The sequence below is a fragment of the Lactuca saligna genome, chromosome 1, assembly GCF_052625555.1.
Source record: "Lactuca saligna cultivar CGN05327 chromosome 1, ASM5262555v1, whole genome shotgun sequence".
Classification (NCBI taxonomy): Eukaryota; Viridiplantae; Streptophyta; class Magnoliopsida; order Asterales; family Asteraceae; genus Lactuca; species Lactuca saligna.
In genome coordinates this window covers 175897225-175911330 of record NC_136417.1, presented here as the reverse complement: position 1 = coordinate 175911330, position 14106 = coordinate 175897225, and the positions used below count along the sequence as shown (strand labels likewise).

Sequence of the window (14106 nt, the reverse complement as noted above, 5' to 3'; positions counted from 1 at the left end):
TCTTTTAAAGGTTGTGTTACTTTATAGTTGTACAGAACTCCGTTTTTAAAGTATAAGCATAACGTGGTAGACAAATGAGTCTTTTCATCATCAGTACAGTTAGAACATTAGTAAACTATTATAGGTATAGTTTGGGAGAATACTATTCATTACTTCTAGTACAATGAAGTACGAAATCAAACAACACCAAAACAGAACATAACAAACAAGTTAATTTGCTATAGCATGACAACACGCAGACAGGATCTAATTATACCAATGAATCGCTAACGCATTAGTGATAGTTATATTAGGTATACATGATCATATAACTTTAATGTGAATTACACGGCTTGCATGGATTTGCTCTGGTCGCGTTGGGTTCCCTCAATCTCCTTACATGAGAGCGTTTAGTAGGGGTTCTAGCTTTCACATTATGACCGTAATAAAACAATTATGTTTTTAGGTTAATAGTACCTCCGCATGTCATTATAAACGACATCAGAGTACCCACTTCTCCCATTACTTTCATAAAGTGTCGGTAACACTTGAAGGTTAATCTATTTTCTATTCGAGATAGTTATAAACTAGGGAGAATATACTTTACATATGACAAAGGAACATTCGAGTCTTGGTAGAAGACTACTTTCAAAACAGTAGAGTCTTGGTAGAAGACTACTTTCAAAACAGTCGAGTCTTGGTAGAAGGCTACTTTTAAAAGTTAGAACCATGATGCTAACTTTATGATTCCTTAATGTATACGCTATAGGATACATATATGCTAAGTAGATTCCAACAGCTAATAGGATGTGTGCTCTTCGATGTACATCCTGTTCCCATTGGATGTGGGTTTACACCGAGGTCACCTAATCTATTATCTACCCGAATCTATATATATTTATGCTTAGTATACATTAAGTCATCATAAGGGTACCAGGTATGGATCATGTCATAGGACACAGGGTCAATCCACAGTTTTTCTAGTACAAAACTTTCGTTTCAAAGTCAGTACTTTTGGTATACAAAACTAGCGATTTCCCATTTAAGGGCTTAACCCATTTTATTAAGCCAGTACAGTTTTAATGACTTTAAGTGAGTTAACTCTATAACACCTTAGTTTATACACCATGTTATATATAAAACTAATATCCGACAGCTAGTAGGATGTGTGCTCTTCGTTGCACGTCATGTTCCCGTTGGATGTGGGCTTACAGCGAGGTCACCCAATCTATTATCTACCCGATATCAAATTATATATTGCAGTATAAACAAAGCTATTATAGAAGTAATCACCGTAGTCAATATTTCACAATAAGAAATATAGGTTTTCTTAAAAGGAACTCTCCATTAGATATAAGGGAACCATTACAAATAACTCCATGAGTAACAAGTGAATACACCAAGGTTATATATGACAACGATCTAACAACCAATGGAATGTGTGTTATCCGCCTTACTTACTGTCCCCCGTTGGGTTGTGAGTTGAGGGAAGATACGCACAATTGATTGTTTGTTTACTCCGAGTATATATAACTTGTACCCACTTATTACGCATATAAAGGCTTGTAGTGTCATTTTACTCAACTCCCATTAAAATAAGAAATATATGATTTTCTAGAGGAACAGGCAAACTTTACAAAACAGAACTTACAGTTTACACCACTTTACATATACATTTTCAACAACATTTTACAGCTTACTCACATCACTAAAATCTTATGAACTGACCAGCTTAATTGCTGATCAACTCTTTCAAATATCTTGTATTCTCATGAGACTATTAGATAGGTACTCGTGCTGGGACTTCAGAAGATGGAGCATTATAGCTTCAAGTCTTGTTTTGTTATTTGTTTATGACTTCTATGTTTTGTGAACACATACATTGTAAACACTTTCTTTTTAAATGAAATGGCTGTTCATTACTTGCTTACCATATACATATCTCGTGATACTTGACATGACGTCCTCCACCCCCGAACGTTTCCGTTGTTCCGGTTTTGGGGGTGTGACATCCTTCAACTTCCGGAAATGCCTTGACATTCATAAGAGCCTGAAAGTTTTCAGTTTCTCCAACCAACGTGCTATTCATGCATTCCTTCGACCCCTCTGCAGAGTTCATTCTAATGCACTTCTCATCTCTCATGGCATTACTCTTGTTGCCATGCTCTGCCTTTGGGTCTTCCGACGGCCCGTTATACCGGCTAGGAGGAGATCCTTTCACAGCATCAGCATAAGACCTACCTTTCTCATGGTCAGCCGTCATGTGGGTATGTGCGTTTTTGTATGAGGTTCTTGGTTTACTTTTCAGTTGAGGGATAGTATTCCTGGGATCTTGACATTTTCTATCAAACTTGGCTACATTAACTCGAATATTTTTGGCTCCGATAAGGATCTCATCCAGGCGCACTTCAAAGGCTCTTATGTCTCGGACTATAAGGAAACGAACGAAACCAAATCTCATGTTGAATCGATTCAGCTTTCTGGCGACATACACATCAACCACAGCCCCATATCTGTTGAAAGTCTTCCATAACGCCGCTTCATTCTAGTCTGAAGGAAAGTCATGGACGTAGTAAGTAACTGCTCTCCCGTTGACGTCAAAATCCTTCCCATAGCTCTTCCCGTGTTTCTTCTTCCGACGGACTTGCTGTCATCAACCACAGCCCCATATATGTTGAAAGTCTTCCACAGCGCCGCTTCATTCCAGTCTGATGGACGTAGTAAGTAACTGCTCTCCCGTTGACGTCAAAATCCTTCCCATAGCTCTTCTCGTGTTTCTTCTTCCGACGGACTTGCTGTCAGTCGTCGTGTCTCTCCATCATATATATTCAGAAAATGTAAACCATTAGACATTTTTTATTTATTTTAGTAGAATGCATATACTTAAAAAAAAAAAAAAAAAAAAAAACTTGGAATGTTAAAAGGGTCGCCACCATTGACGTTTGATCCACCTTAGTCAATTTTACACAACCGTAGTATTTTAAGGGTCGCCACCATTGTGGACTCCAAACGCCAAAATCTCTTGAAAGCTGTAAAACATAGAAACACACACACACACTTAAGAAATGGATCAAATTGCACACAAATTCCTACATATCAACGGACTAAAGCTTCACGTAGCTGAGATCGGCTCCGAATCTTCGCCGGCGGTGATTTTCCTTCACGGATTCCCGGAGATATGGTACACTTGGCGCCACCAAATGATTGCCGTCGCAAACGCCGGTTTCAGAGCCATTGCCCCCGATTTCAGAGGATACGGACTATCCGATCCACCTGCAGAACCCGAGAAGGCCTCCTTCGATGACTTTGTCAACGATATTGCCTCTATCATTGATTCTCTCGCTATTTCGAAGGTAAGTTCATCCCAATTTCAGCTGTGATTTTCAATTGTTCATCTTGTTGAGACGCACAGTTAATCCTTCAAAATTTTCAGATTCTAATTGTAGTTCAGCATAGATTCCAAAGAAAACAAGAAATTTATGCGCCAAAATTGACTGATAACTCATGTATTTGGTGCTCAAAATTACAGATGCAATTTTTACTTTTATTCCGAAATTGATCATAATTGTTTGAACATTGTTAGGTATTTGTGATTGCTAAAGATTTTGGAACAATGGTTGCCTACCCATTTGTCCTTCGCTACCCACAGAAAATCGCTGGAATTATTTCACTTAACATGGCATTTATGCCTCCAGCTGCCTTCAAGAGTCATCCGCTTCCAGAAGGCTTCTATGTTACAAGATGGCGGGTAAATTAAATACCATTTCCTCTATATTCACATATACATAAGAATGAATATGAACGATCTCTTTCTATACATATATATTTAAAGGGTTAAAAATCTACACATTATAATTTGAAATTTGAAATTTGTTATTTTTTGTGTTTTTAGGAACCAGGAAGAGCTGAGGCGGATTTCAGTCGCTTTGATGTTAAAACTGTGGTGAGAAACATTTATATTTTGTTTTCTCAAAGTGAAATCCCAATAGCAAATGAAAATGAAGAAATAATGGATATGGTCAAACCGTTGACTTCTCTGCCATCTTGGTTGACTGAGGAGGATCTTGCAATTTATGGGGATTTGTATGAAAAGTCTGGATTTCGAACTGCACTTCAAATTCCATATAGGTAGTTTATTAAATCTTAGTTAAATCGTTACACATATCTAGACACTTCCAAATTGAAAAAAAAAAAAAAAAAAAAAAAAAACAGTTGTTATTTCTCCATTTTATTGATTTAGCAACTTGTCTATTTTGGATATTGATTAAACCATTAAACATGTTTTACTGTTTACAATAACCACTTTTTTGGGGTTTTGATATTATAGCAAAAAAAAACACACACACACTACTTTTTGTATAATTTTATCCATTTAGCGACTCGGTTACTGTTGTTAATCGATTTAGGGGTTTTTTTTTTGTATTGTGGTTTTTAGTATTTTGCCCTTTTTCTAATCCAAATAAATAAAATATAGTTTTTTAATCTGTCAAAAAAATATAATAGTTTAATGACTATGAAACTTAATAAACATCAAAAATGTCGTTAAAAAGCATCTAATGTGTTTCGACTAATAACCCTATTATCAAATTTTCTATATTACGCGTCACTTATATTGTTTTTAGTTTCATTTAGGGACACAATGTCAGTGACACGTGGACATAACATAGAAAATAAGTTGCCAACATAATGCCACGTAAAATTGAATATATTTCCATGACGCAAATTATAGAAAAACTCTTTATAAAAGTTTGAGTAAAATCACTAAATGCGAAATGTTCCACGTGTTTTTTATTTATGTTACACTACAAAAGAGGGATTTTTTTTTGTATATGAATCTGGTTCGATCTCTAACTTTGACGCCAAGAGCGTAAGTTCCTTAAACCATGTAAAATGACTATGTTGTCCTTTGCTTTCGAAAATTTTATTTAATTTTTATAGGTCTTACATGAGCCTTGGATACACGGAGGAAGTTCCTAAAGTGGAAGCTCCAATGATGTTAATATTGGGTGAAGAAGATTACGCACTCAAAGTTCCTGGAATGCATGAATACGTGAAAAGTGGGGAAGTGAAAAAATATATCCCGAATATAGAAACAAGATACGTGCCACGTGGATGTCATTTTGTTCACGAGCAATTCCCCAATGAAGTCAATCAATTAATCCTCACTTTCCTCCATGCTAACAAGCATCTCTCAAAAGTTTAGCTTATTCCCATTTGGAAAAAACTATCTTTCTCTAGCTCTTCGGGTTGAGTGTATTGCTTAGTTAATGGTTGATATGTATAATGGTTAGAATGTTGTAATAACAAATAAACAAGATATTAATAGATTGTGAAATAAACAATACATTTGTTTTAACTTATCTAACCATATGTACCATGTTATAACACTTATCTTGATCATAATAATGATCAATAATGATTAATATCCAAATACATATAAAAATTCAGGCATTGCAAAAACAAGGGATAATGACTTGAAAGGGTAACGAACTTTCGACTTTTTTCACATTTAGTCACTAAACTTTTTTTCGTTATCTATTTGTCATTGAACTGTTGAAACTGTTCATATTTTACCCTTGTGATCGGCTGTTACTGGTCATAAGGGTAAAATGTGAACAGTTTTAATAGTTTAGTAGCAAATAGATAACGAAAAAAAGTTTAGTGATTAAATGTGAACAAAATCGAAAGTTTGTTTCCCTCTAAAAATTTCAATGACTAAATGTGAACAAACTTCCTATTGTATTATGTTTTAGCAAATTATTTATTTTTGTTTAATTGTAGCAATATTTGTTGATGAAGAAATCTATGAAATAAAAAAAACAAAATGTAACATCCGGATTTTCAGGTATCATAATTTAAGTATTTTTCTTTTGAGTTAAGAAGAGAGACTCGACGAGTTGACGTCTCAACTCGTCAAGTAAGATCGCGACTGATGACTCGGATTAATGAATGGACTCGACGAGTCGGTGAGGCGACTCGACGAGTCCGCGTTGTTGGCAAAAACCCTAAATCTTTGGGCCCGAACCATATTTAAAGGCACTTATGGCCTTCAATTGTGACTAACTTTCCCATAAGTGAGAACCCTAGAGAGCTTGAGTGTGTAGAGTGAGAGGAAGAGTTATCTTGAGCTTTTTGGTGTGATTTTGCAAGAAAGGAGAAGAGTTCCAGCAAGAGGGACCAATGAAGGTTATTGTTCTGAGTTATTAAAGCAAGGAGCTTCATTCTGAGGTACAAAAATGAACCCCTTTCCTTCCCTGTTGTGTAGATTCCATTTTGGGGTTAGGGCTTGAATCACTTCATCTTTGGGGTTTTGAATGCCTCAAACCCGTCTTGCAAGTTTGTGTTATAGATCTGGACCCTTCTAGGTCCAGAGAGCCGAGAATATGAAGCTTTAGTAGAGTAAACCTTGGGGTTTGAAGTTAGGAATCTAGACCCTTCTAGGTCCAGAGAGCCGAGAATATGAAGCTTTAGTAGAGTACACCTTGGGGTTTGAAGTTAGGAAGCATTTATGGGATTTTTATGGTATAGCTACTTTCATCTTACACATAGAGATGAAGTATTTTATATAAATTACGTGCTATGTGTGCATATTATTTGAATACTTGTTGTCTATGCTGGATGAACGATTTTATACATGTTTTAAAAGATTTAAACAGTATATTTATTTTATATCTACAAATATGTTGCGGATGAAACATGGGTAGATGAAATAGTTGGTGTGTGATGAAATAAAATGATGAGAGATAGGTGATGATAGAAAGGTGATGATAATTAGGTAAATAGATGATGATGAATAGGTGATGTAGGATGAAAGGAGATACCATAACCTTAACCGGCAATGTGGTGATTTAGTCATCTACCAGAGTATAGGTGGCGACCACGAACTATTCTAGACAACCCAATGGAAACACCAGTAAGCCCATAACCTGTAGGTGATGAATTACGAGTTCAGGCGATGTTGTAACTACGTATTCATGTGATGATACTCTAACCCCTTACTATGAATTACGAGTTCAAACGATGTTGTAACTACGTATTCATGGGATGTCACAAATTCCGCATGCCAAACCAATGGTCATAATTCACATAAGTGAGAATGGTTCGTTTTATTGTAAAACCAAAATCATATAGGAAATTTTGATTTTTTATTTTGGAAAATTTCAAACCATTGGTTTTTTATTTCGGTTTCGATTTTTTGTTTTTTGTTTTTTTAAATATATTTTCAAGGTTTTTTTTTTTAATTTCATATATTTCTTCATTAACAAATGTTGTTACAATTTAACAAAAATAAATAATTTGGTAAAACATAATACAAGAGGAAGTTTGTTCACATTTAGTCATTGAACTTTTTAGAGGGAAACGAACTTTCGATTTTGTTCATATTTAGTCACTAAACTTTTTTTCGTTATCTATTTACCACTAAACTATTGAAACTGTTCACATCAGTCATAAGGGTAAAATGTGAACAGTTTCAATAGTTCAATGGCAAATAGATAACGAAAAAAAAAATTAGTAATTAAATGTGAAAAAAGTCAAAAGTTCGTTACCCTTTCAAGTCATTATCCCCAAAAACAAACATTCATATGTTGCAAAATGTTCAACGTTTGTGAAATCAATTGAAACGGTAAAACGTTTGATTTTACATATCCACCACATGCAACTTCTTTAGAAGCATATAGCAAATGATACAATAATCAAAACGCAAATATGTATTAAAATTCAGGCATACGTGTTAGAAAATGTATTATCGGTCAATGTAAACCGAACCAAAATGATACAACGGACATAAATCCACATAATAAAAAAGACTCTAGTCATAGGAATTTGGAAAACATAAGTCCTAAACAAAAATAAGGGAATTTGTTTTCATTGATTTTGTGACATTTATGTAAAATACTAGAGATTGTGAGTAGGTTTGTTCTATTCAAACCTTGCTCTATTTGCCCATTTAAAGTTGTTCAAACTTTCGTACTTTTATATAAGATAAGTCTTAAACTTTCTCAACATCTATTTCATGCATATCACTTTGCCGATTATTATCTAATTCATTTGAACTCCATTATATGACATATCACAACAAACCTATTAAGTTAGTGCACATAAACCCATAAACCATTTACGAATTATAACAAGAATTCAACTTTGTTTTCAAAGTATAAAGTAGCACAAAATCAATTTTTTAAACAATCCCCCAAACACATCCATGTTGATGTTGATTGAGACTATACAAAGATATAAAGATAAGTCTACAAAATAGGTACGCATTAACCTTTGACCCTTCTTGAGATCATTTAGTAGAGATTTGACGCCTTTTAAATTTTTGTAGTTTTTGTAAACTTTCAACATAGTCACCATCATTACGCTTGTTGTCAAGCCATCTCCAACTCCTTGACTGAGTGGATTAAAGAGCATGAACTAATCTCTAAATTAATAGACTTCTCTAATAAATGAGATTCGTTAGTTGCTTCCTCACAGTTCATTAACCATAATAGAAGGAATCAAAATCTTCAAACAACCAATGTCTGAGGTTCCCCCAAAATTGATTCCTCTGGAATCGATGGACTTTCGGTTAAGGTTGATCATCATTGGGATCGGTGTAACACCGTAATTAATTTTTTTTTAAACAATTAATATGGAAAAAAAAACTTTAATAATTAACTACCTTTGAAAAGAATATATTTAAAACCACGCCTTTTAAGTCTTAACTATAAAAATCATTTGTAAGAGAAACATTTATATCATCCCATTTAAAGCTTTCAAAATATAATATCAGAGTTTGCTAAAAGTTTTCATAAACCAAAAATACGGAAGTCATAATCTTAGTTTACAAATTCAAAATGTCATAAGAATAATAAAGCTAAAATTCATGAGAATGTGAATTTCGTCACATTGACATCGGGATCTTTCCCTTGTATACCCAGAGGGTCCTGAAAAAGATTAATAAATAACAGATAATCATAAAGTTTATTGAGTATACATATTACTTGTCTGTTACATTAATCATTTACCTTCACTTAGCGCATACTTTCACATGATCACATATAACACATTTGCTCCAAACACATGTTTTTGTTATCAACTTCTTTCCTGTTTTGTCTCCCTTTTTTCCAAGAACAAGAACTATAATTTGTCCTCCTTATTCTGGGAACAACCCTCTTATTCCCCCCTTTTCTTAGGAATAAGATAACATTACGCATAACTACATATGAGAGCTAAGATGAATCCACACTTCTTTGAATTCATAAGTGTTGCGCCAAGAAGAACACGTATAGATGTTTTTTAATCCTAAGACTTCTGAAAAACAACCGGCTGAGAAATGAAAAATGATGCGCGTGTGCTGAATCGTGCAACAATAAGAGGTTTGAAGAGTTATATTTTCAAAAAAAAAAAACAAACAGTACCTTACTCTCTAGAAGGTTTTTGGGATATAAACCAATTTTCTATGAATTTTACAATAAAACAAGAAAAATGTCCCAACATTCTGCACCAATGGTCACTAATAGTCTAACACCCAAGGATGTGTTAGGATTAATTATTTGGAAAAAATAAACTTAATTCCAATTGGATTTTCTTATAATTATTTATACATTTTATAAGATGGCTATCGCAAACAACTATCATTCTAGACCAATCTGTAAAGAATGTCAATACTATCCTACTTGGGAATAGAATCAGATCGATATTTGAAAATTTGAATATATTTTCTCCGCTATGTTATCCGTTACTGAGTACGATTACTGAGTTCAGCATGTCAAAGTCAAGATCGTGATGTGTTGAAGTCACATTAATTCCTACCAAGGTGTAGTGGAGCCACTCTCTACAACCTTAATTTGGTCGAAAAGCAACATAGTTCTAGTTAAAAAAACTACAACTGAGTTGTTAAATTTTTGTTTAGATTCAACGTTACTAGTAGACGAAACCTTAACTGATAGGAGTCCAAATATGACCTGAAATTTTAAACAAACAATTTTTGGATCATTTTGAAACCAACTTTATAACTTAAATTAAAATTAAAATAAATAAAGCCTTGATGTATGCATAAAAAGAAGTATCGCATGGAACGCATACACAACCCCTCTGGAGATGGATCAGATTGCACACAAATTCCTACAAGTCAACGGGCTCAAGCTTCACGTGGCTGAGCTCGGCTCCGAGTCCTCGCCGGCGGTGATATTTCTTCACGGATTCCCGGAGATATGGTACACTTGGCGCCACCAGATGATTGCCGTCGCAAACGCCGGTTTCAGAGTCATTGCACCCGATTTCAGAGGATACGGACTGTCCGATTCTCCTGCAGAACCCGAGAAAGCCTCCTTCGACGACTTGATCAACGATACTGCCTCTATCCTTGATTCTCTCGCCATTTCCAAGGTATGCTGTTGTAAACTTCATGATTCTACCTTACACACAGTTGATCAATAGAAAATCTCGGTTCTAATCTTAGGTTAAAACTCCAAAGAAAAATCACAGATGCATTATGTTCTTCGATCCGAATTTGATAGGATTATATTTTAGGGGCGAGGTCAATGACGATGATACTGCAGTAGAGGGCATAAATTGTAGAGTGGGGTTATATGATTACATTTGATAAACGTGAAACAATTTCAAATTGACAAATCATTCGTTCGCAACTCAACTAATTTCTTGAACAATTTCTATTTCTATCTTCATTGAATTTTGTGAAATTGATCGAAAAAACACACCAAGGGCTCGACTTTTACAGAATTCACAAGACACTAACCTACATTGATCATAATTGTTTGAACATTGTTAGGTATTTGTAATTGCTAAAGATTTTGGAGCAATTATTGCCTACCCATTCGCCCTTCTCCACCCACAGAAAGTAGCAGGAATTATAACACTTGGGTTGCCCTTTATGCCTCCAGGTGCCTTCACGCATCATTTTGTCCTCCCAGAAGGCTTATATGTCCGAAGATGGCAGGTAAACATGATGCCCTTTATATTAACATCTATCAAACTATGAATTCCATTTTTCCCTTAAATTTTGAGCCTTTTTTTTTTTTTTTTTTTTTGCAATTAGGAACCCGGAAGAGCTGAAGCTGATTTTGGTCGATTTGATGTTAAAACAGTAGTGAGAAACATTTATATTTTGTTTTCGCAAAGTGAAATGCCAATAGCCAATGAAAACGAGGAGATAATGGATTTGGTCAAACCGTTGACTCCTCTACCCTCTTGGTTGACCGAAGAGGATCTTTCGGTTTATGTGGATTTGTATGAAAAGTCTCGATTTCGAACAGCTCTCCAAGTTCCCTATAGGTAATTTACTGGATCCAAAGTTGAGTAAATTACTGAAATCATCCCTATGGTTTGATCAAAATTACATGTTTGATCCCTAACTTTTTTTTTGAACTCGGGTCCCTATGGTTTGATTTTGTTGCGTTTTGTGTCCCTTACATACATAAAGTTTGAGACCAAACGTGCAATTTTGACCAAACCATAGGGACGAAAACGCAACAAAATCAAACCATAAGGACGATCCGAGTGCAAAAAAAAAAGTTAGGGACCAAACGTGCAGTTTTGACCAAACCATAGTGACGATTTTAGTAATTTACTCTAAAAAGTTTAAAGTTCATTGTTATAATTTGGTAATTTTTACAAACTACAATTCCTAAACAAAAAGAAAATTGAAAATACAATTTTGTAATATTGTAATACACAAGAAACAAAGGTACGTTGTTATTTCTTGCATTTAGTAGATAAACGCACGGAAATGATATCCAAGTTCCATTTCTTGTTAATCGTTGTTGCAGATCATTGCAAATGGTTGGATCCACGGTACAAGATCCTAAAATCGAGGCTCAAACATTGTTAATTATAGGCGAGGAAGATTATGCATTTAAAATTCCTGGATTGGATGAATATGTAAAGAGTGGGGAAGTGAAGAAGTATGTACCGAATCAAGAAACAATATATGTGCCCGGTGGATCTCATTTTGTTCACGAGCAATTTCCTGACCACGTGAACGAATGCATCCTCACTTTCCTTGATAACAACAAGCATAGTGTGGTAGTTTAGCTCATTTGCATAAGTGAAATTACAAAAGAACCCTTACAAGTATTTGTTGTTATTCGTAGGTACACCGAATACATTTGTATCGTTTATTTGTCTATGGTTTTTTTAGTCAAGTTAAATGGGTGGGTTTTTTTCTTTCTTTTGGTACAAATTATGAAAAAACTTTATATTTTTTTTAAAACTACTCGTACTATAAAGGGGGTGAAAACCCACACTGCTTAATTGTGTGGTTGCCTGAGGATGATGTGGATGTGGATGTGGATGTGGATGTGGGTGTGGGTGCGGGCGTATGCATTATCCATAGGACAATATATTGTTATTTTAGTTAGGGGTGGGTCATTTTAAACAAATATAATCTATTAGCTTAGAGCATCTCCAATCTCACTCAAATTTATAGAGTTACTCTGTATTTTGTAGGGTTATAAACGAAACGAATCGAACGAATACGAACGAGAGTTGTTCATGTTCGTTCGTTTAAGTTAGTCGAATAAACGAACGAATACGAACGAATAAACAAATGAGTTTTCTTGTTCATGTTCGTTCGTTTAAAAAAATACATTGTTCATGTTCGTTCGTTTATGTTCGTGAATATGCTAAACGAACATAACAAATATAAATGAACAGAGACAAACAAAGATAATTGAACATACATTAACATAAACAAACATAAAATACATTAATGTAATCAAACATAATTGAACATAGATAAACATAAAAGAAACTTAAATGAATAAACGTTCACAAGAACATTTTTCATGTTCGTTCATTTAACTAGACGAACGAGAATCTATTTTCGTGTTCGTTATTTATTAAATAAACGAACTTCCCTACTGAACGGTTTATAAACAGTTTATTGAACATTAAGTTCATTTATAGCGCTATTAATTTATGTAAAATATAGAATTGGTGTTCTCTAAACCTGCTCTATACTTTACACCAAATATACAGTTATCAATAGTAATCTTCAAATTTGAAGTTATACTATTCATAAACTTTATAAATAGAGTTCAACTTTCACATGTGATATATGGTCCTATGTGATATATGGTCCTTAGGTTTGATTTTATATATATATATATATATATATATATATATATATATATATATATATATATATATATATATATATATATATATATATTTATTTCATTTGTTCTAGCCTTGAGTTATTTATTTGGTATTTGTATTTAATAGTATAAATTAAGGAAAATTTTGTTACAACTATTTAAAGTGATATATTTGTTTGGTAATATTTATTTAAAAATATAAATTTTAAAGTTAAGAAAAGAAGATTTTAAACAACTTGTAAAAACATATTAAATTGAAGAGGTATTAATGAAAATGTAAAAAGTTGGAGAAAAAGAATATAGTTTGAATATTTTTTGGGTGAAAAAATATAATGGAAAATAAAGTGTGGTTGAAATTGAATCATTATTAACATTATTTTTTACTTAAAAACTAGAGTGAAAACTAAAATAAGATTGTAGATGGTCTTAGTTGGTTAAAATATATGATAATTAATGTGAATATCGTATGTTCTCATACATATACATACGTCTCTTAAATCAAACTTTTTTTTTTACTAATTAGAGAAAACCATAAATGGAGAAATTAAATATCTTCTTATTTCTATTCCTACAAATCATTCTAACCAATTAAATGATAACATATGTCATATTAGTATATTAAAATATCGTTAAATGAGCATTAAATGTTACACATATCACTATTTAATTAGGTAAGAGGATTTGTATGAACAAAAAGTAGGAGAATATTAATTTCCTCCATAAATGTTATGCTTGTGGTTTGCCGATATTTGTGATTATAATCTTCGTAGTTTCAAAATTGCAAATTTCATCCCTTTTAGTAGGTTTCGTTGTGGATTTAACCCCTTTTTAATATCGTCAATTTTTGTCTATTAAATGACCATTTTGTCATTAATATATATGTCTATTTATTATTGATATTATATATAATATTAATTCCCGTGAGGCTTATGAATAACAACATGTTCCAGCTGGTTGGGATTTGGAGTTGAGGGCTTCGATTTAGAGTTGCACCTATTTTCCCCTCCTGTCTAGCCGCCATGATCTT

The 14106-nt window shown here is 33.6% G+C and overlaps 2 protein-coding genes across 2 annotated transcripts; both read left to right on the top strand.

Moving 5' to 3' along the window:
• Nucleotides 1-2961: 2961 nt before the first annotated feature.
• On the top strand, nt 2962-5335 carry LOC145046364 (epoxide hydrolase 3-like). The gene is made up of 4 exons (XM_078994645.1): nt 2962-3332; nt 3563-3727; nt 3872-4107; nt 4918-5335. Exons 1-4 carry the CDS (start codon nt 3045-3047, stop codon nt 5180-5182), a joined length of 954 nt encoding a protein of 317 aa, XP_078850771.1. The 5' UTR covers nt 2962-3044; the 3' UTR covers nt 5183-5335.
• A 4688-nt stretch (nt 5336-10023) lies between these two features.
• Nucleotides 10024-12149, top strand: LOC145046356 (epoxide hydrolase 2-like). Its single transcript, XM_078994639.1, has 4 exons — nt 10024-10350; nt 10754-10921; nt 11021-11256; nt 11751-12149. Exons 1-4 carry the CDS (start codon nt 10063-10065, stop codon nt 12013-12015), a joined length of 957 nt encoding a protein of 318 aa, XP_078850765.1. The 5' UTR covers nt 10024-10062; the 3' UTR covers nt 12016-12149.
• Nucleotides 12150-14106: the final 1957 nt, after the last annotated feature.